Source organism: Halichoeres trimaculatus, unplaced genomic scaffold, assembly GCF_033239565.1.
Source record: "Halichoeres trimaculatus isolate MK-OKI-2021-1 unplaced genomic scaffold, fHalTri1.1 fHalTri1_scaffold_19, whole genome shotgun sequence".
Taxonomy (NCBI): domain Eukaryota; kingdom Metazoa; phylum Chordata; class Actinopteri; order Labriformes; family Labridae; genus Halichoeres; species Halichoeres trimaculatus.
Window position 1 is genome coordinate 2724834 of NW_027437197.1, and position 25227 is coordinate 2750060.

Consider the following 25227-nt stretch of genomic DNA (forward strand, 5'->3'; position numbering starts at 1 on the left):
GAGTGTATGCGCGCGCATGACAATCCCTTGCAGCGACTATTCAGCTAAACCTGTCCTCCTTCTGATCGTTTCGCAGAAAAGGCTGTCTTTATTTGGGCATCAAGATGAAAACAAAGTGCCATAGTGTCAGCCAGTGTTTTCTCTTTACCCTTGAGTGAATACTTTACTGTTTTTAGTCGAAACTGTCTATTATTGCACACAGTTTCCTCTAAATAATCTTAAGGGTTTGTATGTAACAGTAGCCCACGCCCGTGCATAGGATGAAGTAAACGTTGATTATGCAATCAAGTCTCAGGGCAGATACAAGCACGTATCAAAAACAGTATGGACTGATGTATATCAGCGGAAACGCTCAGAAGACGAGCGTATCGCCACATATATTGCATTCTTAAACACATATCGTATGTACTGAATATTTTCCTCGCATTCCTGCCTCTCGGGCAAGCAAGCATGCGCATGAGGAGCTCAGCTTTGGCCTAATTTGGATATGGTAATGAGCTGCTTCAGACACCCAATGAGAAGCGAGTGTTCTTACACGTGACACTGAAAGAGCGCTTGGGAGGCGGGGTTTAGCGGAGGGCTTTGATTAAAACCAGTGGAGGAGACACAGCGCATTCAGTGTAGGGAGAAGCAGGGACTCACTATGTAGGGGAACTTTGTTACTATAAAACTTAGGACTATTTGCAAAATATTGTAAAAATTAACAAAATCCCTCGTGAATCCATAACCTGCCCCTAGGGTGAGAGGTTTTTAGTTTAGTTCGCCCGGAAAGGGCTTCAACACTCACTATTCTGACACTTTTTTGAAAGAATGTGTGAGACAGACAGTTAGCCAGCTAGCTAGCTAGCTGAGAGGTGATACAGGCGGCAGGAGAACAAAAGATTTTTTTTGCGTTTTGACCGGTTGTACTGACACCAAGTCCATGCAGAACGTGTCATTACCATCACAATGCCCGTTTTACTTTTTCTGATAGACACGTCCGCTTCAATGAACCAGCGCACCCATCTGGGCACTACCTATCTGGACATAGCAAAAGGCGCTGTTGAGACTTTTATGAAGGTACTGTAACCACGGGATAAATTCATATTGGGAGATCCCGAGCGGGATTGCGGTTCACATCATCTTTGTACTGTTGCAAGCTCGCCTGTCAAACCTGATCTCTCGATAACCGTGAATAATTCTCTACTATTTCCACAGCTCAGAGGGAGAGATCCGGCCAGCCGAGGGGACCGGTATATGTTGGTAAATTTTGAAGACGTTCCGTTCGGGATCAAGGTAGAGTTTGTTTTCGGCTCATGTCCAGCTTTACATTGCGCAGATTGACTGTCCCTCCATCGCTCCACCACGTTGTGATCACTACATGAATTGTGTAGAGAAAATCTTCAGGAGGAGCTTTCATACCCCTTTTAAAACATGGCCGACATTTTGTTTCAATGTGAGCAGCAAGGAACTCTGGGTGTTATTTATACAGCGAGGTGATATCTGAGGGGAGGAAGAGGAGGAGGAAGAGGAGGAGGAGGAGGGTGACAGACCAGCTTACTTTACTCCTTTAGACCAAATTGTCACTTAAGTTTCTGCACATGCTGCTACTTTATAATTCACTCTTGCCAACATGTGTAGAGCTGGGCTGCAGTGCTGTCACATTCTGTTATGATAGAGCAGAGTCGACCTATATTTCTGTTTATGATCAAAACAAAAACATTAAAGTTATGAGGTGGTCACAACAGAGGGGCAGGTATTTTTCTTTATCACAGATTTGTTGATGAAATTCTCTTTCTTTGTTTCCCTCCTCTCAGGCTGGGTGGAAAGAGAGCCATGCCACATTCATGACAGAGCTGAGGAACCTCCAAGCAACTGGGCTCACAACTATTGGCCAGTCCTTGAGGACCGCTTTTGATTTACTCAATCTCAATAGATTAGTGACTGGGATAGACAACTATGGACAGGTATGTAGTACTGAAGAGGCAGACAGGAGTTGATAAACAGTAATGACAAAGTTGTTAAATAGCCCCTACAGACCCCCTTTCACCTACTCCCAACTCCTCCTCCCTCCTCCCCAGTCTTACAAGCATCAACCACCTGCATACTGTGACCCCACACACTTTCATGACACAGATATGACAACAACAAAAAAAATATATAACCTGCTAATTAGCCTTTAGCAGTTTCACCATTGACCTGGTGATTTTATTTATGTTATATATTTCCCAAACTACTTATTATGAAATATTTATGCTAATATTTTAAAAGCAGAAATACTCAGTCTGTAAATTAGCTTTAGGCATTTATTGTACTTTAAATTTACACATTTCTTGCAGCTGCACAGGATAAAAAGAAGTATCCAAAAGTTTGCACTAAAGTTGTTTTATTAGCTTTACAATGCTCTCTGATACAGTAGTTCCCAAAATTGGGATAATAACTATTTACAAATGCAAATCCATTTTGTAAACATAAATTTTTAAACAAAAATAGAAGCTTAGCTGTATAAAAATAATGCAGACAGAAAATATTTACTCTGTTTTTGCTCATTTCTGTCTTAAAGGCCCTTAAAGTGCTTTAACTGGGATAAAAACAGCATCCATGGAGGCAGATGAAATAAGGAAACGGCAATATAGATGGTCTATTTTTTAACCGATTAGCTAAATTAAGGCCTTTTTTAATTGTTTTTGTCTGTTTTTTTTTTTGGACTTGCAGTCTCCAGCACCAATATTTTGAGGGTTGCAGGCAGAAAAGTTTAGTCCAACAGATCTGCTTTAAATTTGGCCGCTGTGACGTTTATAAAATCCATATTTTGCTGTTTTGGAGAGGTGTGGACTCAGATTAAGATGGTAAAGTTGGTGATGCTGCAAAACGCAAGAACTTAAACGGGGCTTCGTAAACTTCTTGAAGGTTTGATGAGACCCTAAAAGCAGTGACAGAGCTGCTTCTTAGTTGGCCGAGAAATCTGCCTCCTGCTGTGCCTTGATGAGCAGAGTCTCATTCTCTGATGGATTTTACAATCTGTGTCTCTGACAGTGAGATTTGGATAGATCTGTGGCTGGGATCTTTTTTCTTTTCCTGTCTGGAGCAAACAGAGATTAATCTCAAGAAAGTCTCTGAATAATTTATATTTTCTCATCCCTGGATATTTTTTTGTTCTTTCAGAAAGGGCTTGCACAGCTCAGCTCCTCAACTTTAAACCACAAGTCTTGACTGTTGTTAACGTTTTGCTGCACGGTCGGCCGTAGCTTGTGAGTCTGGGACGTGTCTGTCCTCTAGCTGAGCTGCAGACTTGCTTCACAGCTGGAAACCTGCATTCTCCTAACATTAATTGTGGCTGAATTCAGAAAAACAAATCTTCATTGAGCCCTCGAAGTCTGTAACTAATTCAGTATGACTGGCCTGCTTCCAAAAAGTGCCGCCTAGTGACATCACCAGTTAAAGTCTCTGTGGTCAAATTTCCAGTTTGGGGAGGTAGTGGTTGAAAGAACGCTGTGTGAGATTGTTTACGCTTTGAAAATTAGGATTCATCTGCAACAGATGACAATAACTTCTTTCATCAGACTGTTACAAAATGTTAAAAGTGGTTCAGCCCTGAGTCAGCCTCCACACAGCCCCAAAAATATCACATCAACAAATAAGATCGCCTCCTCTGTTTGGCTGACAGATTGTAAACATTAAGAGCCTCGAACATGTTGCTGACTTATAATCTGGACGCCTGTCTTCCAGTCCTGAGGTAAGTCCAGAGGGTGGGTAGCACTGAATACAGCTAGAATCTCCCAGAATACAACAGGAGATCCCTGCATCCACGTAATGCAAACACATGCAGCATGCATATTGCATGTTGAGGCTCTTGGGGAGGTGGAATGTCAAATGCTATCCACGCTGTCAAGCTGGCAGCAGCGATATGGACGCAGAGGGCCTGTGAGCACACACACACACACACACACACACCACACACACACAGACCGGTTGCTCTGTGCCGAGGTTAAGGTTACTGTGTCCTGCAGCGGTCACCACTGACCTCTAATGACAGGCTGATTTAACTGTTTTTATCATTTAATGACTCTCTGCCCCTCCAGGACTGAGCCCTGAGACTCGGTGACCCAAAGCCTGCGCTACTTTAGCATCACATACAAAGTGGTTTTTACTCACAGCACTGTATTTAGCCTAATTTACCCTTTTGGAAATGAGCTACAAATCCAGAAAAGGAGAAAATCTCACTTTTGTAATTTTAAAACTCATAAAAACAGAATAGTCCAGGTCCCCATCGTCTAGTTTGCAGTTTACATCAAGCAAATCTGAGAAGTTGAGCAGCTAATCCTCAGATTGAAGAAGCTAGACTTATTAAATGTCTGGTTATTTTGCACCTCATCAAGCCGTAGCAGAAAAATAAGCATTGTTGCTTTTGTGCAACTGTTTGACCCGCTTTGTTTACCTCTCTTCCCAATGAGCTGTGGAGGATTTTTCAAGAGAGCATCACTCAATTAATTTAAATATTTCAGATTATGTGCGTAACTTTTCCTCTAATTTGAATATTTGAGAGCCCGTTCATGCTGTGTTTATCTTTGCTGATGGTCATCACTGAGGAGCAGGACATGTAGATGCCAGTGATGAGCCGTACTTCCTCATCAGGTGCCGCTCTCTTTACTTTGAGCTGTCAGCTCAGCCGTCTGATGACTCCACGCCGTCGGTCTGCGTCAGTTTTCCTCCTAAGTTAATCAAAGTGAAGCAGCAGCTTTTGATCGGCTGCTGTTTTCTGTTTGAAGTGTCCCGTTTCACAAGTCGGCGTGGTCTGCTTTTGTTTTTCTTCTTTAATTCATGAAGAAAAGTCGGCTCTGACGCGACGCTCGGTGGGGCAGGGAGGGAGGAGACAAAGGTGGAGTCGGGCTGGTGTGGGGGAGTTAATATTGCCCTGGAGTGCTTCTCGCTACAGTAACAAAGAACCCTCCAGGTTGCCAGGCATCTGAGATGACTCTCCCCGGGGAGATGGAGAGAAGCATGGAGGTAGAGCGATGGAGGCGGAGGGGTAATCCTGACACTGATCACGCATTCATTAAGAGAGCCGAGGAGAGAAAGGGAGGAAATGACAGGCGGGATGTTTGGTTGTAGGTTAACTCGTCAGCAGTGATCTCAGGTCAGCTGACCACAGACTCTGCTGGTCGAGGAACTTCCTGTCAGCTACAGATGATCAAAGCTGCACTCACTTATCTTTAATTTAACTCTAATCGTAAGTTATTTGGCCTGAAAGAAAGCTAAAAAGGCTGAGAAGCTACATTAGGTAGCTTATTTTGTGACACAAAACCTTCCTGATTTCAGCTTTTTCTTTTCGTTCAAGTGTTCACCAATCTTCTGTATGTGTGCACTGCAAAAAACTGAAATCTTATCAAGGTTTTTTTTGTCTGATTTCCAGTAAGAAATGTCTTTTTAAACTTAATTTGAGCAACACTCCCTGATCAGTCCAGAAAAATGTCTTATTTTAAGTTATTTAAAGACAAAATGAGGTCTGAATTGCTTGAAACAATTTTAAAAAATCTGCCAATGGGATAAGAGAAGAGTTACTTGTGTTGAGATGTTATAATAGTTTCAAGCAATTTTTTCTTATCCCATTGTTTCAAGCAACTCAGACCTCATTTTTCCTGTAAATAGTTTGAAATGAGACTTTTTTTTTTACTGATAAGCTCAAACAAACCTCCTCCTGCTTTCTTTATCAGTCACATGAATCACTTATTTCATCCCGCTGAAATTATAATAAATCTTTTCTTTAGTCTCTGTATATAGGACACAAGCTTAAACAGACACCAACCAACAAAATAAGTTCTTTTAATATCTTTTAATATTTTTTAAACTTGCTCAGAAATCAAATTTGTTTTATTTTTTGTTACAGTTTTTCATCACTTTACAAAAATTTGACTCAAATTTCAAAGTGCGTCACAAATGGAGGAACAAAAAATAAAAAAAATGGGGAAAAAAGCAAAAAATAATACAAAAAGGAGGGAAAAAAAACTTCAAAATATTTAAAAAAAATGCTGTAAAATCAATAAAATAAATAAGACTAGAAAGTTGAAGTTGAGAAACAACAACTAGTTTTTACAAGGGGCCACATCAGAGAGCTGCACCAACAATAACAGGAACTTAGTTCTGCTCAGTATCAACTTTTGCCCTTTATAAAATACATTTACTTATTTATTTTGATTAGCTACAACTGGTAACCTAGAGAATAAGGATGTTCTGTGAATATGTGAAATTATGGTGTAGATCAAATTAGGAAAATACTCATCTTGAAGTGATAAACAGTAAAAAACAATCAAAGCAATAGTGTTAATGCTGAAAAACTATATCACTATATAACAAAAAAACAATAACTTGGAAAATATTCACCTCACTTTACAGTGAGAAAAATCAGTTTGACCTAAAACTGTGATTTCTGTTTCAGCTCTAAGTGCTGCAGTTTGATTAAAGATCCTCATGGATAAGATTACAGGAGCGCATCTCTCTGCTGATGTGATTTCCTAAAATCTAATCTTTATCTCCGTCTTTGCGAGCCCGACACCTAATTGCATGGCAACAGTAACGGCAAAGTGAGCTGATGTGACACAGATGAAATCATCATCACTCGACTCATTAGCATGCTAAGAAAGCTCTCCGTATCATAAAGGGGTGAGGGGAAGATAGAAACATGGCCTGTGTGGTTTTTTTTTTGGGTCTTTGTGGCTTCTCTGTTTACTCTGCTCTGTTTGTGAAAGTGGACAGATCCATCATTCAGCACAAACCACAGCCTACAGGTAGGGTCCGCACCGAGCGGGGCCACATCCATTAATAATCACAGGGCTGTCAGAAACAGGACGGTGTTTATGGACTGTGTGTGTGTGTGGCTCTGCAGTGAGGTCTGCTCTGCTGACTCTTTGCTGACAGGACACGTCGGCCGCGTTGAGGTTTTTACGCCGTTAACTCACAGAGTTATTCTTTGGCCTCCGTGGAGATCCCACCGGGCTGAGGCTGGGTGATAAATGTGCTGCTCCACTTTCATTTTATCAGTGTGCAGGGCGGCTGTCAGGGAACGCCGTGAGGTCTAGGAGGAAAAAGAGGTTTAAAAGTAGATCCTCAGGTAAAGAGCTCTGCCGTACGCTGCAGAGACACCAGACGTATGGATGGAGTCGCTCCTAAAAGACTGTTTCTGTTTCCTTTATCACTCCCTGGAGTTTCTCTCTTTCACACTCCAGCTGATTTAAAATAGATCCCCACAACTTTTCTGTTTAATGACACATCACCTGCTCTCATTTACGCCTCACATCTTAAAGTGCTGGAAGACACACCTGCTGGATTCTTCTTCTTTAAATAACTGAATCTTTTGGTTTCCTCTCTCTGTAGGGGAGGAACCCGTTCTTCCTCGAGCCGGCCATCATCATCGCCATCAGTGACGGCAGCAAGTTGACCAGCAGCAGCGGAGTCCAAGACGAGGTCAGCCAAACACTGACACAGAGCCGAGGGGGTGTCGACCAATCAGGAGCGCTTCCTGTTTGCTTGGCTACTCCGCCTGTTTGCTCACTTAAACATGCAAATAATAATCAAATATGAACAGTTATTAGCTGTGATGAGATTGTGCCTTAATATCTGTCTCCCTTCAGCTGAACTAACAAATACAGAAGAAAATTCCCCCCAAAATATCTTAAAAATAGATAAAGTATCTAGAACATCCAAACAAACAAGGACAGGTACTGAGCTGAGCAAGTGAATCACAAAAACCAAAGTATTAAAACTCTGCAGGACTCCAGATACAGGACAGTTATATTTTTTGGTGTTTTGGAGCCATGTGGTGTGACTTTTTCTTTGAATTTGGCCAAAAATAATTGGACTCAGGACTCTCCAGTATGGAGGACTAAAAGTGCCAAAATGCAATAAATAAGTTAGCAAAAATAAAAAAAGATTTTAAAAAAAATTCCATGTATAATTAAAAAAAATGAACAATTAAATAAGTAAAAACATGATTTATTATGGTCCTCCCACTTCGCAGGACTCCAAATTTAGGACAGTTATATTTCCTGGTGTTTTGGAGCCATGTGATGTGACTTTTCTTTGGATTTGGCAAAAAAAAATGAATGGACTCAGGACTCTCCAGTATGGAGGACTAAAAGTGCCAAAATGCGATAAATAAACAAGTTAAAAAATAAAAACAAGAAAAAAAAAAGTTTTTAGTTGAAATAAAATAATAATAATAAAAATAATTAAAATAATTAAATTTGGCTCATTCAATTAGAGAATTAAATGTTTATCTAATAAACGAACTCAGGACTCTCCAGTATGGAGGACTAAAAGTGCCAAAATGCGATAAATAAACAAGTTAAAAAATAAAAACAAGAAAAAAAAAAGTTTTTAGTTGAAATAAAATAATAATAATAAAAATAATTAAAATAATTAAATTTGGCTCATTCAATTAGAGAATTAAATGTTTATCTAATAAACGAACTCAGGACTCTCTGGTATGGAGGACTGAAAGTGTCAAAATGCAATAAATAAAAAAAATTATAAAATGTGTTTTTAATTGAAATAAATAGATAAATAGATAAAAAAATAACTAAATTTGGCAAATATAAATAATAAGGGAATTTAATATTTATTTGATTTTTAAAATCCAATATTAAATAGATTTTTGATATATTTATTTATTTAAATCATTCTACTTCTTTTTTTATATATATTTTATATATTTTATTACTTAATAAATTGTTTTTTATTTAAATATTTTACTTCATTTTGGCACTTAAAGCCCTCCATACTTGAGAGCCCTTGTCAAGAAATGTTTGATTCTTGTTTTATATAGCTGGTTATGAAAAAAACAAAATATTCTCAACTTGTTTCAGAAAAGAAGAAGTAAATGAGCTTTTTTTACATTAATTATCCTTAAAATGTCAGAAAATAGTGATGGAGGCTCTTAATTTTGGGCGCTGCCCCTGTTAAAGAGGGGGTATTTCGCTTCACCAGACTTTATTCTGTCCCTCCAGTGCCCCCGTATTATCTTTAAGAGATTTGCAGTTAAAAAAAATCATTTTTGTCTCCTAGGTGTTTCAGAAAACCCTTTTTTCAGCCTCTGTCTGAAAGACTTTTTTTTAGCTGCTGTCTCTTTAAGGCTCCCTGCTCCACAAACCCCCTTTCATCTGATTGGTCAGCCCTCTGGAGGCCTGTCAGAAGGAGGGTGATTTGGGCAGACCTTGGTGTTTGAGGATCTCATAAAGATCTTAAGATCCTGCGTATCACTCCACACTCTCCTGCTTTATCCTCCATTTTTCCTTCTCTTCATGCTGACATGAAACCCCACAAACATAACTCAAACAAGAGTAAATGTGTTTGATTTGTTGTTAGTTTTCATCGATGTGGAACATTCAACAGAAAGGAGAGTGTAGTCGCTCCAGAATCTAAATCTTGCAGAGGTCAAACACATAAAATGTCTCCCGGTCTAATTTACAGCCTCTGCTCTAATTCCAGGCTTGTGTTCATTCAGCCGGGAACAAGAAACAAGTGAAATAGCACCTCTTAGCACAGTTATTAAAAAGTCAGAGCTGCCTGAAGATAGTGTTTAAAAAATCATAAGAAATTGGGAATGTGTGTTTGTGATGAGGAGCGTGTTTGTGTGCAGGGATGATGCATCAGGAGTCCATAATCTTTTAATAGCTCTGAGATGGCCGTGGGTGTCTGCTCAGAAGATTTGGGGAGTAAATTGGTATCGTTTTATGACCAAGCTGTCTTTGTTTTACTGAATATAAGAATATTATTTGATGTAATGGTGTGTTTAATTTGTTTTTTAACAGGAATATGTTCTGGGTTTAACACATTTTGTGCTTTTTAATGAATGTTTCTGTTAAAGATCCTCCAGTAAGCTCCTCTGCTAAAAACAACTCGTTTCTCTTCATGTCTAGAAATCATCACATTAACTCCCACACATGCTTCTGATTCATGGTTCCTTTTTGAAATCAATACTCAATCCTCTCTTTCTGTCTCCTCCACCAGCTCCATCTGCCTCTGACCACGCCGCTGCCGGGCAGCGAGCTGACCAAGGAGCCCTTCCGCTGGGACCAGCGTCTGTTCGCTCTGGTGCTGCGTATCCCCGGCAATGCGTCGGTGGAGCCCGAACCCCTCGGTGGCGTCCCGCCGGATGATTCCCCGATCACACCCATGTGTGAAGTCACAGGAGGTAGGCAGCGGGTGTTCACCTCATCAGGGATATACATGTTTATGGTACTTAGGGCTGGGACGATACGCTTTACTCCCAATTCAAATCTTTGGAGTTTCGATTTGATTTGAATTGCTTTTCTTTGGTATTTCCGATTATTGCGATTCTAACTTTGCTTTTTTTAACACCAGACCAAGTGGAAAAAGTTGAAAAGTCTGCATGAAGAGCCATAATTTCCCCAAAAACGCACATCACATGTGAGTCAGTTTTTAGGATTTATTCAGGGGATCTGACATCTCAACTTTTTCTACTCCAGCTTATAAACGAAGATTAAAATGAACACTGCAAAAAAATGAAATCTTATCAAGTGTTTTTATCTCATTACGATGAAAAATGTCTAATTATACTCAACATAAGCCAGATTCGACTGGTCAGGCCAGAAAAACGTCTTGTTTTAGGTCATTTCAAGGCAAAAATGAGGTCTGAATTGCTGTAACAAGTAAAAAAAATCTGCCAATGGAACAGAAAAAATTGTTGAAAAATTTGCTTAAAACTAGAATAATGTCTTAATATAAGTAACTTTTTTCTTGTTTCATTGACAGATTTTTTTTTTACGTGTTACAAGCAATCTTGTAACTACGACGGCGTATTAGGGCCACTTAAAAAAATAAAAATAAAATAAAAAAAATTAAAAAAATTCGACAAATTAAATTTGAAATTTTTGAGATAGAAACTAGAAATTTTCGAGTTTGTAAAGTCACAAGTTTACGACTTGTTAAACTCAAAAACTTGCTGTATATAAAGTCGCAATTATACGATTACAGTTTACAGTCCACTCTGAATTCTTAGTAGATCACAGATGAACAAATAGATCATAGAAAGACACATGAAAACATCAGATGTCTCCCATATCTGTCTCAAAACAACTTAATTTTACAATTTTTTTTTTTTTTTCTAAGATTTTTTTTTTCAGTTTAGCGTTTTTCAGCTTATCACATCTGCATCTCTCTAACCCTGTGCATCAACCAACATCCAGGACTTGTTACTCCATTTACGACTTTACAAGGTCGAAAATTTATGACTTCATTAACTCGCAAATTTACTAATTTATTAAGTTGTACATTTTCCACTTTATGATCTTGCAAGTTTTTGAGCTTCTAAAGTCGTAAATTTGTGACTTTAGAAACAAAAAAATTTGGAGTTTTTTTCTCGAAAATTTATTTATTTATTTTATTTCTTTAGTGGTCCTAATACGCTGTCGTACAGACCTCATTTTGTCTTTAAATAACTTAAAGTTAAACAGTTTTCTGGACTGGTCAGGTGAATGTGGCTGATATCAGGTATAACAAGACAATTTTTACTGAAAGTAAGACAAAAAAGCTTGAAAAGATTTCAGTTTTTTTCCAATGAAGGACCTAAATTTAAAAAAAAAAAAAAAACATTTTTTTGAACAAAAAAAATCATGTATAAAATCGTTAAACAAAAAAATCCTGATCATGTGATACTACGATTTTTTCTCCCACCCCTTAGCCGGCGAAAACTGTAGATAAACACTTTTATTAACATAGTCAGATTCTTCTCCACTGATGCAAACATGGATGTAACATCCTCAAACATCCTCAAACACTCTGACTTTAACCACCTGTTCATCAGTTACTCGTTCAACTTTACAAACTACCATTATAGATTAACTTTTTCCAGCCTCTATCTCTAAATATCTGTCATTAAATTCTTATTTTGGAGAAACATAATAGACACACTCCTCCTGGGAGTGACACAAGCCCAATTTCTGCAGCAGAGCCTGCTGGAACATGCTGGGACGAGCTCAAAGTATTTATAACACTAGATCAAAATAGCTGTTTGTTAAATGCATTCCAGCAGCTGATGAATCATCTCTGTCAATACAAAGATGGAGGAGAAAAATGTGCATGTTTGGAGGGAGAAACTGGAGAGTGAGAGTCTTGGCAGCTGTTTTCTTCTCCAGCGAGGGACGCCCTCGAGCTCCGTCTCAGCTCCGTCTTGCTCAACAGTCGGACTAACTTGTGTTTACAGGTTTGTTAGTCGAGGCGGAACGAGCCGGTACAAACACACGAGTTTCACTGAGCGAGCAGATCTGCTGAAGCTGCTCTGAGAGGTGAAGTGTTCAAGAGCTCTTCAGCAGTTACTGTTGACAAAGCGTGGAGGAGCTGAGGTTTTTCCCACAGTTGAGACAGTTTTAGAGCTGGCAGGGGAAGTGGCCCGCAGGAGGAACAGACTAGAACGATGCTGATGACAGGTTAAGATTAACAGGGAGAGCATGGAGCACACCAAAGCTCTGTGTCAGTTGGGCTGAATGCAGATCATGACACAGCTCCATTGTCAGTGACGGTCTACAGTCAGTCCAGTACTGCTGATGGCAGAGCTGACACAAAGCTGCAGCCTATTGAAACCACAGAGTGAATGGGTGCACAGCAAGGTCACTCCAGGTCAAGTTTGAGGCAGTAAAAGTCCAGAATCAGTTTTAGTCCTGATCTGTGACAGTGTGACCTTCACTAATCTGTGACAAAATCAGATTCACTTCATGCAAATGTACCTGCTTTGAATGTTTGCAAAGGGAAGTAGAGAGAAACATAAAAATAATATCCCATCTCTTAACTGGCAGGGTTTGAGGGATAGTTTGAGATTCATTTTTGGATTTAGTTTTCTGAGTTTGTACCATTTGAATCAACATCTGACTCTTAAATCTCGCCTCGATAGCCTTGCAGTCACGGTCTTCATTTGAATACTTCAAGTCCCTGTGAGGAGTTTATAGGTGATCTTAAAAAAGTCTCATTTCCAGATATATGCCTGATCTTAACCCACACTTTAAAATTAGATTATTAGCGCCAGAGGTAGACGATATGTTTTTTTTCAAGGCTGATACTGATACCAATTATTAGTCGAAGAGGCCGATAACCGATATTTGGAGCCGATATTCATTTGCAGAAAAACTGATGCTTCTTTTTTGTTTGTTTCTTGTTAGTTTTTTGTCTGGTTGGTTTTCATCCCTAGTCTGTCTTTTTTATAACTTGGGTTTTGTACACTTCATGACCCAATTCTTAATTTTCATTCAGTCATATATGTGTCTGACCCTTGTGTGTTTTCTATCTCATTTCCTTGTATTTAATTAAAAACCAAAAAAAATTTAAAAATAAGAAGAAAAAAAAGGAAGAAAAATTGAAAACACTGGCATCAAAATTTAAAATAATACAAACTTTAACACTTAACTTTATTTTAATGCCTTTATGTGCAAAAATTGAATTCTTTTTGCATCATTTGCAAATATTATACACATCCCTGTGAGGAGTTTCTCAGTGATCTTGAAAAGTCTCCTTTCTAGATATTTGCCTGACTTTAAAATGAGATTATCAGCACTGGAGATAGACCGCTGTGGTTTTTTCAAGGCCGATACTGGCACCAATTATTATTAGTCAAAGAGGCTGATAGCTGATATTTGGAGCCGATATTTATCTGCAGCAAAAGTGAAAATACTGGCGTCAAAATTTGGAATAAAGACAAACTTCAACACTTAGTTTAGTTTAGTTTGTCTTTATTTCATTCATGCTGACATAAAAATATGTGTGCAATATAAAGATAAAATTTGTAAACAAATGAATAAAGGAGCTGAAAGAAGAAAAAGTCTTATGATATCTGCCCCTCCTAACTCCCAAATGTTAAATAAACACGATTGGAAAAAAAAAATACTGTCGCCAGCATGCCCAACTTTCTTTTAATTCTCTCTTACAGAAAACAAAGTGATCCACAAACTTAAGTGCAAATTTTCAGCAAACAAAAGAAAAAAAACATTTTCATATGATAATTGTTATTAATATATATATTTCTTTCTTTTTTGGTTGCCGGAGTTAAGGATATCTTCCATCCCTGTATTTGTTTAATACACTAGTTTTGATTCATTTTTTTGAAGATACAGAGTTATTGGGTTTCTTTACAGCAGTGATTCCTAACCTTTTCGAACTCGGGACACACTTTTATGCCTCCAAAATTTTCGCAGCCCACCTCCAACCCTATAAATACGGAGGCCATGTAATGCTTTCTCAGAGCAATTTTATTATTGATGATCGAACATAAAAGTCTGAACTGAATACTGCAATCTGGTCTGGTCCAAAAACAATAAAAGTTCTTATCTCTCATTTGCTTGGCACATGTCAAATACTTGAAGGAAAAAACCCAAAATATTTAAAATATTATTTGAACATTTTTTTAAGGTAACTGAGCTTTTTAATTTAAAACCTGATTTTTTTTAATTTATTTTTTATTTTTTTATTTATAAAATTACACCCCCACCAAATTAATCATCTTATTTTGGAAATTATTCTGCAGCCTGCTTGAAATGCTTTCACAGCCCACAGGTTGGGAGTCTCTGTCCAGGTTGAATCTTGGTTTTGCGGATATTTTTAATCCTTTTAAATTGTAAATACTTTCTCTGTTAAAAAATAAGCACTGAATCTTTGATAGTTGGATTTTTTTATGAGCTTAAACAAGTTGAAATCTGAGAACTTCACTTTGTTTAGATGCCTTTAAGTGCCAAAATGTAGTTCTTGTACCTGAAAATAGCTTTTTAAATTTTCAAACATTTGAAAATATTATTCACATTTTTAATCAGGCAGAATTATGTTAGAAATATCAGCTGAGTACAGGAAATACAGACTTTAAACAGAAGAGTTGAAGCGTGGCAGGAACATAATCAGAGATGTGACTTTTTAAAAGTTAAAATTGACAGAAATTAATAAATAAATATGAATCTGAGTGTGGCTGATAGCATATCTAACTTCATCTAAGCTCAAAAATCCTCCCCAGCTCCCATGCAGTGGGTTTAAAACATGCATAAAATACTTTTTCTCATTTACTCTGATGGATTCAGACTTGTTGGAGTAACGATATGATTGCAATTTGCTGCGCGGCCTGATTTGCATTAGTCCCAGTTTACTGGGTCTGCAGATACGAAAGGCTGATTACAAAAGGTTTAATTATGCTCGCACGTTCAGATGATGTTTGCAGAATATCCAGAGGCGGAGAGAGAAGAGGGAGGGGGCACATTTATTTGTTTATTTGTGAAAAAAAAAGGTCAGATTCAGCGTGAGTCTGATGGAGGAAGCCGAGTTTAAACCAGAATAATCCTCTCCTCCTTTAACGTTTCCCTCTCCACTTTAAATCTTTGTTTAAGATCCAGAGCTTCTCTAATTCACAGAGTTTGCATCAACTTTGAGTCACGTTTACTTTGGCTGCGAATAATGTGGAAGTGTTTACTCATTACCACAAACCCAAAGAGAACAATCATCCGTCTCTGCGGCTCTCACAGCTGCATGGAGCCTTCCAGTCACTTTAAACCCACTGTTTTGTTTTTATGGCTCATTTACGGAGTAATTCAGCCTTAACCCCTTTCAAACAGCAACAGGCAAATGTTTTCCTGGGCTGATAAACACACTGAATGCTACCTGAGAGACAAAACAGAAGAAATTAGAGGTTTAGATGTTTATTTCCTTCTGATGTTTCAGAATCTCAGAGAAGAGCTTCAGCATTTTAACCTTAAACGATGAGAAATCTGATCAAAATGATTTTTCTAGGTCTGATTTCTGGGTCTCTTTTATCTCTTTTGCTCAAAAACTGACAGAAAGAGCTCATGTTGCTGTTTCCCCTTGCTACACCGCCCTCTAGTGGTTGAAAAGTGTAACAGCAGCTGCTTCAAGAAGTCAACCTCCAAACCGCAAGTTTGTCTTCTCTCTGTGTTTTCAGGTCGCTCCTACAGCGTTTTCTCCCAGCGTATGTTGAATCAGTGTCTGGAGTCCCTGGTCCAGAAAATCCAGAGCGGCGTGGTGATAAACTTTGAGAAAACAGGCCCCGACCCTCCTCCTCTAGAAGGTGAGACAAGCTGAGTTTGTGTTAAAGATCTGATTCTCTTTGCTCTTTCTCCCACTCACCGGTTTAAAATCCTCTTTCTTGTTTATAAGCAGCTGGTGGATGTCGCTGCCTAAGCCCCCACCTTCGTATTTCAACTGCCCACACATCGCTACAGTTTAAAACCCTCTTGTTGTGTTTCATACCTCGAAAAACAAACCCTCAGTGAAGAGAAATCAGCTCTGTCTCTGCTGTTTCTGTTCGCAGACGCTCCACCAGAGGCGCTGAAGGCCGGCCCACAGCCGTGGCACTGCTGTCACAAGCTGATCTACGTACGACCCAATCCGAAGACAGGCGTCCCCATCGGGCACTGGCCCATCCCCGAGGCCTTCTGGCCGGACCAGAACTCCCCCACGCTGGTAAACTCACACACGTCACCTTTATTTGTTTTTGTGGTGTAACTTTAACTCCAGCTGTGATTAACGCTCCTCTCTGTGTCTCATTCAGCCACCTCGCTCCGCCCACCCCCACGTCCGCTTCTCCTGCCTGGACGCCGAGCCGATGGTCATTGACAAAGTTCCTTTCGATAAGTACGAGCTGGAGCCGTCGCCTCTCACTCAGTACATACTGGAGAGGAAGTCCCCACACACCTGCTGGCAGGTACGCAGAGTTGATGGAGTTATGAAAGCAACATTAGATGATCTGCCAGGTTTCCTCTGATGATTGGATGATGGAGCACTAGACTTCAAAATAAGATAAGAAAAGAAATTAACCTTTATTCTTCCTACAACAGGGAAATTCACATGGTTTCAGCAGCAAAAAACAAAGTATATCGCAAAAAACATGACTAAAAGATTAAATTAGAAAGGATAATATAGTAGGAGCATGTCATACACTGCAAAAAACTGAAATCTTATCAAGTGTTTTCGTCTTATTTTAATAAAAAATGTCTTGTTATACTTGATATAAGCCACGTGCAATGTATCAGTCCAGAAATATGTCTCATTTAAGTTGTTTTTAGACAAAAATGAGGTCTGAATTGCTTGTAAGAAGTAAAAGAATATGCTAATGAAACAAGAAAAATTTACTTGAAACTAGAATAATTTCTTAATACAAGAAATTTTCTGCCGGCTAGCTCATCCATCTTACGTTGCCCACATTGATAGTTGAAAGAACAAGAGATGTCGTCTCTTTTTGGCTCACACTGCAGTACCAGTACGTCCTCCTCACCTCCTTCTTCATAGCTCACAGGGAACATTTGGCCTAGCACCAGTTAGCATCGACATGCTACAGGCTGCTAACAGCTAAACTTAGTGTGACCATGGTTACAGGTAGGATCTTCGGACACACACAGGAACAAAAATAGTAAATACACAACTGCAGACAATAAAATAGGTTTACGTTTTTGGGGCTCTTTAGAAAAAAAAAAAAAAAACGAAAATAACTGAATCCAATCAAGTGCGTTTTTTTTGTTTGTTGTTTTTAAATGTATTCTTTATTTTATTTTTATTTTTTTTATAACTTTTATTTAGACATGTGGGAAATAACCTCCTTGCCTCCTTCTCTTCAGCTCAGAGGGAACATTTGGCCTAGCAACAGTTAGCATCGGCATGCTACAGGCTGCTAATAGCTGATTTAATATGTAAACATTGCACTCATGGTTATATGTAGGATATCCAGACACACACAGGAACAGAAATAGTAAATACACTACTGCAGAAAATAAAATAGGTTTATTTTTGAGGCGCTCTCTAAAAAAAAAAAAAAATTAAACTAAAATAACTGAATCTAATCAAGTGCGTTTTTTTTGTTAGTTCTTTTTTTGTATATTTTTTTATTTTCATGTTTTTGTTAAAAATTGTATTTAGACATGTGAGAAATAACCTCCTTGCCTCCTTCTCTTCAGCTCACAAGGAACATTTGGCCTAGCACCAGTTAGCATCAACATGCTACAGGCTGCTAACAGCTGATCTCATATATAAAAAAATGCAACCATGGTTACATGTTGGATCTCCAGACACACACAGGAACAGAAATAGTAAATACACTACTGCAGAAAAAAAAATAGGTTTATTTTTGAGGCGCTCTCTAGAATAAAAAAATTAAACTAAAATAACTGAGTCTAATCAAGTGGGGTTTTTTTTTTTTTTTTTTTTTATTATAACTTTTATTTCAACATGTGGGGAATAGCATCCCAACATATACAAAAAACATTGAAAAAGTGACATAAAAAATTACATACAGTTGCACTTTCAAGGATATTGAATAGACACTGCTTTAGGCATAAACTACTGTGTTGACATCTTATATTTAAAAAAACAACAAATGATGCCTAAATGTGCTTGTTTACTTCCCTTTATTAATATTTTTATTCTTAATTTTCAAAAGTTGAGAAGTTAACATTTCTGACCCCCGGTTGTTTTGTCTTTTGTTTCTCCGTGTGGCGTTTCAGCGCAGTATAAAACCAGCATTTTTAATCTTCCTTTTCCTTCATCTATGGGACATATTTCTGTTTGCCCTCGAGTTCAGGTGGTTAAAATCAGAAACACCGTCTTCATGTCGCAGTGAGAAATACTCAGCGTCCACAGGCTGTGCCCCATTTAGCCAAACTGAGTCTGACAGGGATCGGTTGAGGTGAAAACACGTCCCACAGGGAGCGCTGAAAGTGCACTCTGCTTTTATAGGAACACTTCTCAGCAGGAGGTGCAGATATCTGTGCAGTTTACAGTCAGATACCAACGAAGCGCTGCACCCAAAGCTCTGCAGGTTTCATCTTTGAGACTTTTCGCATCATCACACGTTCAGGATCTGTTCCCTGCGTTTCAGGTGTTTGTGTCTAACAGTGCCAAGTACAGCGACCTGGGCCAACCCTTCGGCTACCTGAAGGCCAGCACAGCTCTGAACTGTGTCAACCTGTTTGTGATGCCCTACAACTACCCCGTTCTCCTGCCACTCCTGGGTGAGCTCCTCTCTGTCGCCTCCTGCTTTAAAAACTAAGATTTCCTGCTGCAGTGAAACATCTCTGAACGTGTGACCTTTCTTTCTTTCTGCAGACGACTTGATCAAAGTGCACAAGTTCAAGCCGACCTTAAAGTGGCGGCAGTCCTTCGAGAATTACCTGAAGACCATGCCTCCGTACTACATCGGGGTCAGTCCCTGCAGAGTCCTCCTTCAGCTCCTCATGTTCTGATTTTAATCTGTCTCACACATGAAGGAGACAGAGCGCTTGTCTCATCTCTGTGTCTCTCCACAGTCCCTGAGGAAGGCCCTGAGGATCATGGGAGCGCCGAACCTGCTGGCAGACAACATGGAGTACGGTCTGAGCTACAGCGTGGTGTCATATCTGAAGAAACTCAGCCAGCAGGTCAGAAAAACTGAAATCTCAGTTTAGTGAAACTGAAAACTGTCAGGATCTTGAGAGATGCCGTTTCTAACTCTGTTATGTCTCCAGTCAAAAATTGAGTACGACCGCCTGATCGCCTCCATCGGTAAGAAGCTTCCCCCAGAAGCCGGCATGAAGGTGCGATGGCGAGGAGGGGGGATATCTCTGGCTCAGCGGCGAGACTTCATCCAGCAGCTGCAGAGTCTGTCAGGAGACGCTCCCGCTCTGCCCCTGGAGCTCAACCCCAAAGAGTTTCAGGGCTTCCAGCTGGCACTGCTCAACAAGGTAAAACCGAGTCTGCCTTCAAACTGCTAAAAAATTAAATCTATTTAAGTGTTTGTGTCTTATTTTAAGTAAAATTGTCTTATTATACTTGGTATGAGCCGCATTTAGCTTATCAGTCCAGTAAACATGACTTGTTTCAAGCTATTTGAAGACAAAATGAGGTCTGAATTGCTTGACACAAGTAAAAAAATCATCCAATGTAACAAGAAAAATTTGCTTGAAAATTAGCTTGAAATTGATATGCTACTCTGCCGGTATTCCCTCTGTTTCTGCGTTAGCACAGCTAGCTCATCCATCCTATTTGAGACTCATCTTACATTCTCACATTGATGGATGAAAAGACAGATTGAGGTCATCTCTTTTTAGCTCACACCGCAGCACCGGTGTGTCCTGCTTGCCTCCTCCTCCTCAGCTCAGAGGGAACATTTGACCTAGCACCAGTTAGCATCGGCTGCTAACAGCTAATTTTATATGTAAACAGTGTAAACAAGAAAAATTTGCTTGAAAATTTGCTCAAAATTAATGTCTTAATTCAAGTAACTTTCCTGTTTTTCTATTGGCAGATTTTTTTTTTTACTTGTTACAAGCTATTGAGACCTAATTCTTCTGTTCAATTAACCCCAAATAAGACGTTTTTCTGGACTGGTCAGGTAAATGTGGCTCAGACTAAGTCTAAAAAGACATTTGTTCTTCACAGATGTTCTTCTTTTATAATCTGTCGTTACTTAAGACACCACTGAGAAATAAGATCAGGGTTTTTCCTGCATCTTTGGTTTGAGGTTTATCTTCCGTAAAGGTTTATTGTGATGATTTATGTCCTGTTTAAAAAACGGTTCATCCACCCTGTAATGAGCAGTCTCTCTCCCACACCCTGATGGTTTAACCCTCCGTCTCTGTGATCCTCCTCAGGGCCTGAAACCGCAGAGCTTCAGGAACCCGTACGACATCCCCCGCAGCCACCTGCTGGACCAGCTCAGCCGGATGAGGAGGAACCTGCTCAACACCAGCGTCTGCACCCTCAGAGGCCATGACTCAGGTCAGTCTCAAAACCTGGATCTCAGCCTCATGGTGTGGCGTCAGATTTCAGGAGGTCAAACCTTCACATTCGTGTTTTTTTCCCGTCTCTCATGCAGACCAGCTCCACAGCGTGCCAATCGCCCAGATGGGCAACTACCAGGACTTCCTCAAAGCTGCTCCTCAGCCTCTCCGGGACGCAGATCCTGAACAGCCCAAACGTCTGCACACATTTGGAAACCCGTTCAAACTGGACAAGAAGGTACCGGCTCGCTCTGACACAAACGCTGACAGGAAAGGTTAGATTTAAACGCTTGGTTTAATCTTCCTCGCTCCTCTCTCAGGGGATGATGATCGACGAGGCCGATGAGTTTGTGACCGGCCCCCAGAACAAAGGGAAGAGACCTGGAGACAGCAGCAACATGACGGGCGGAGGGCCCAAGAGACGGCGCTGTATGTCCCCTCTGCTGCGTCTGGGCCGAGCCTACACGCCTCCTGTGACGCCACCTGCCAGCCCGCGACCAGGTGAGGACGACTCTCCACTCTGCGTCTCCTCTTCAGCCTCTCCTCTCTAGTCTGACGTTTTCTCCTCTCCCCGCAGACATCGACCTGACCGACGGAGCACCAGAACCCGACGTGATCATAAACCACCTGAACCAGAACCACTACAGCTCGGACTCAGACTCGGACCACCCTTCAGTGGAGAACCACACATCAGCGGACCCCGAGGATCTGCTGCACGGGGACGAGGAGGAGAACGGGCAGCTCCAGGCCGGCGAGCTGATCCCGGGCAGCGAGGGTGGGGCGGAGGTGATGCTGCTGGACGACCAGCCGCCTCGATACCTGTCGCCTACGGCTCTGAAGAAGCACATTCACACCGAGACGACGAAGGTCAACAACGAGCTGAGGACGCTCATCACGAAGGAGATCAGGAAACCCGGCAGGCGTACGTAGAAGTCCCACACTCTGATGGTTCAGACTTTTAGGTCTCTACCGACAAGTTAAGAGATTAAAATCATGAATTTTACAGACGTAGGAATAAAACCTTGCTAATGTCACATCGTTTGAGAGGAGGACTTTATTTTCAGGAGTTCAGATGTTCCTGTTTTATAAAAATCTGCTCTGTTTCCGTTCCAGACTACGAGAGGATCTTCCACCTCCTGAAGCAGATTCAGGGCACGTTGGACACACGACTCATCTTCCTCCAAAATATCATCAAAGAAGCGGCCAGGTATGAAGACGATCCTGACTTTTTTTAATCATAATTATTATTTAGCTCCAAACTTAAAGTCAGAAGTCTACTGCGGAAGATTAGGGCCATGTTTAAGAAAGGAAGGAATTTTTCAGGATTTACCTACTAAATCTACAAGAACAAAGTCGTAAATTTACAAGAATAAAGTCGTTATTTTAGTCTTAAGCTACAAAAATGAGGACTGTGGAGCATCTTGTGAAGTTATTCTTAAGTATACTTTAGTCCTTTAGACCTTTAAACGCCATATGTGCCTTTGCGTCCTTTGAGGTCCTCAGGCAGAGGTCTTTTAGATGTGCTAGTGACTTGACTTAAAACCAAAGGGGATAAGGTGTTTACAGTCCATGCTCCAAGACTCTGGAACAGTCTGCCTTATGACATCCGGTCTGCCAAGTCGGTAACCTCTTTTAAACCACTTCTTAAAACATACTTCTATCAGAGAGCCTTCCCTGATTTTACTCACTATTATTTTCTAGTATTTTAAATTTAGTTTTACCTCATTAAATTAACATTCCATTTATATTTCTTTATATTTTTTATCTGATTTAGTTTGTTGTTCTGTTGTTTTCAGCTGCCTGTAAAGCACTTTGTAACTTTGTTTTAAAAAGAACTAAAAAAATAAATATTTATTATTATTATTATTATTAATAATAATATGTTATCATAAATAATAATAATAATTATTATTAGTATAATAATAAATAATAATAATAATTATAAAAATATATATTTATTATTATCATTAATATTTGCAATCAATAATAATAATGATAATTAATAATAATAATAATAAAATACTTTATTATTATTATTATTATTATTATTATTGTTGTTGTTGTTGTAGGTTTTAAGAATATTTTATCTTTTGGCACATTAGCAGAACATCCTCGTTAGTACTAGGACCCTGAAAAGTTGCTAAAAACTGTAGCTTTGTTAAGAACTTCGGCAAAGTTAGAAAGACATTCACAGATTCGTCTTTCCGTGATCAATAACTCATCAGTGTAACAATTCTGTTACAAAATCCGCTCTGTAATGAACGGTTAACGTGCTTGAAGCACTACTGTGGAGTGTGACTTTGCACTGTGTGATCCTCCTCAACCACCGTACCTGATAGAGTTAATTTGTTGTTACCATAGACTGTTAAAAAAAAATGGACGTCATCTTGCTCGGCTTGAAGTGAGGTCTCCACAAAAACTGCTCCCCCTGGTGGCTGGCTGCAGATTAGGTCAAAAAATCCATCTCCCCAGTCATTCCAGATGGGCTGTGGTCAAACTTTAAAAAATAAATACACCTGGTAGAAATGTTTCTCACGTCTGATTGTTGTGGTGATTTGAAGATATCATTTGGCTGTCTTGTATTTAAGTCCTCTTTTTTCTGAAAAGTTTTGTTTTCATTAGTTATTATAGGTTAAAAACGAGGTTTTACGTCAGGTTTAATGTTGATTGACAGCTGACGTTCTTGTGTATTTTTTGGGGGATTGTAAAATATGTGGAGAGAGAGAAGCCAAGAAGAGATTAGACTCTCCAAAGAAAAAGAATAATAATCAATTTTGTCACCCGGCTCCACTCAGATCCTCTGTTAGCCCATAGCTACAAACTAAGATAATGAGTCTATTCTCATAAATTTATGAGATTAATCCCAGATATTTACTTTTTTATCTTTAACGTGGCCTTTCTTTTTATTCAGAGTTCTGAATTTAATCTAAATTTCAGCTTTGAAATTTTAAAAACATGTCAGGAAAAAGAAATACAGGTTTAAAGAAATCCTGATCCATGACTCCAGATTTTTTGTTTCTGTGTCGTTCAGGTTCAAGAAGCGCGTCCTCATCGAACAGCTGGAAAACTTCCTAGAGGAAATCCACAACAGATCTCTAAACCTGAACCACGTGGACACTCTCTGAGACCGGCTCATTCCTGAATAAACTGACTGATAAAAAACACGACAACTCTCCACATCCTTTAAAACCCTCCTCCTTGAACCAGGACCCACACGGAGAGGAGACGAGACCGCATCCAGCCCTCAGACTATCAGCGTCGGTCAGGTTGGCTCGCGCACGGTGGGAAAGACGGTGTTGAAGCTGCTACAGGTGAAGTGAGAGGTTTGTTCTCTGGGATCGTTCTGGATGTTGAGTCATGTTCTGGTTGTGATGATGATGATGATGATGAGTTCAGGTGTTTTTAGCCAACTCAGGGTCAAACACGATCCTTCAGTAACCCATGAATTCTTCCCTCACATCTTCTTTGTTTCTTTGTTTTGTTCGGCGGAGGACGACGAGCTGTTGTCCTGTTTGATTTTACTTTCTACACTCCACTAACGAAGCACTCCGACGCCGCGCTGGCTTTTAAAACGCTCTGACTCAGCTCGAGTATCAAATTCGTCACCTCGTAGTTTAACCTACCAGACTGACAGCTAACCGAGTGATACTGAAGATGTTTTCAGGACTGATCTTTCTTTGCACCTCGAGGCGGCAAAGTTTAACATCCGTTATCAGAGCGGCGTGTTTGAATGATGTGATATCATTGGTTGGAAGAGTTGAATACAGGGAGAAAAAGCTCAGGAACTCACACAAACGCATCTTAATCAGCAATAACTTTGGAGCCACTTTCCCCTCGTCATCTTTACTCAAGTTTCAGCCTCAAAAAAGCTGAAACGAAGCAAATTCTCACCTGGAAAGTTGAAGGATCGAGGTCTCGGATGCCAGCTTTCTCTTAATGTGCTGGTCGCTGCCAAATAACCGTCTCCCCTCCCCCCTAACCCCACCCTCCTCCTCCTCCTCCTCCTCCTTCGACGTGAATCTCAAACCAACTCCTCGTCACTTAACCGTGAATGCACTTGTGTACATTTGAGAATATTTATTTAACCTAATTTAAGATTTCCATCATTTTCTTTGAGTTTCTCAAATCTACACAGCGAGCGCGAGCGAGGCGTGGAGGTCTCAAGAGTTGATTTCTGATTCAGAGGGCGGGGGCAGCCCTCTTCTGTTCCCTCCCTCCTCGGACAGGGACCAAAATCTGCCATACTTGTCTTTGTTTGTGAAGAGGCCGCTACCAAAAGAGTATTTTGAATACACTGTAAAGATGTAAATAACCCTAGAGTACTATTTAAAGAGAATGTTCAGTGGAAAATGGCCTTTTTGTAAGTATTTCCATGAATAAAGTTTCTATTTTACACTGTGAAGGGCCATGTAAATAAAGTGTTCTGTAAACATGTGACTCTCTCTGGCTTTCTTGGTGATTTTCAGTCACGCACAAAAAAAGACCAAAACACCCCGAGTGT

The 25227-nt window shown here is 39.8% G+C and overlaps 1 protein-coding gene across 1 annotated transcript; it reads left to right on the forward strand.

Annotated features, from left to right (window-relative positions):
- The first annotated feature begins 605 nt into the window (after nucleotides 1–605).
- On the forward strand, nucleotides 606–25156 carry ints6 (integrator complex subunit 6). The gene is made up of 18 exons (XM_074695222.1): nucleotides 606–1059; nucleotides 1198–1275; nucleotides 1797–1946; nucleotides 7351–7440; nucleotides 9985–10168; nucleotides 15920–16045; nucleotides 16289–16440; nucleotides 16529–16681; nucleotides 18848–18980; nucleotides 19075–19169; nucleotides 19275–19385; nucleotides 19473–19688; nucleotides 20598–20724; nucleotides 20822–20964; nucleotides 21047–21227; nucleotides 21304–21648; nucleotides 21840–21933; nucleotides 23758–25156. The coding sequence occupies exons 1-18, from the start codon at nucleotides 949–951 to the stop codon at nucleotides 23849–23851; spliced, it is 2583 nt and encodes an 860-aa protein (XP_074551323.1). The 5' UTR covers nucleotides 606–948; the 3' UTR covers nucleotides 23852–25156.
- Nucleotides 25157–25227: the final 71 nt, after the last annotated feature.

What these genes read in the sequence shown, in the direction of transcription:
- ints6 (XM_074695222.1), top strand. Translation starts at nt 949, where the DNA reads ATGCCCGTTTTACTTTTTCTGATAGACACGTCCGCTTCAATGAACCAG. An exon ending in CCCCACACACCTGCTGGCAG is followed by an intron (nt 16,682 to 18,847) that starts GTACGCAGAGTT and finishes CCTGCGTTTCAG; the next exon opens with GTGTTTGTGTCTAACAGTGC. An exon ending in GATCAGGAAACCCGGCAGGC is followed by an intron (nt 21,649 to 21,839) that starts GTACGTAGAAGT and finishes TTTCCGTTCCAG; the next exon opens with ACTACGAGAGGATCTTCCAC.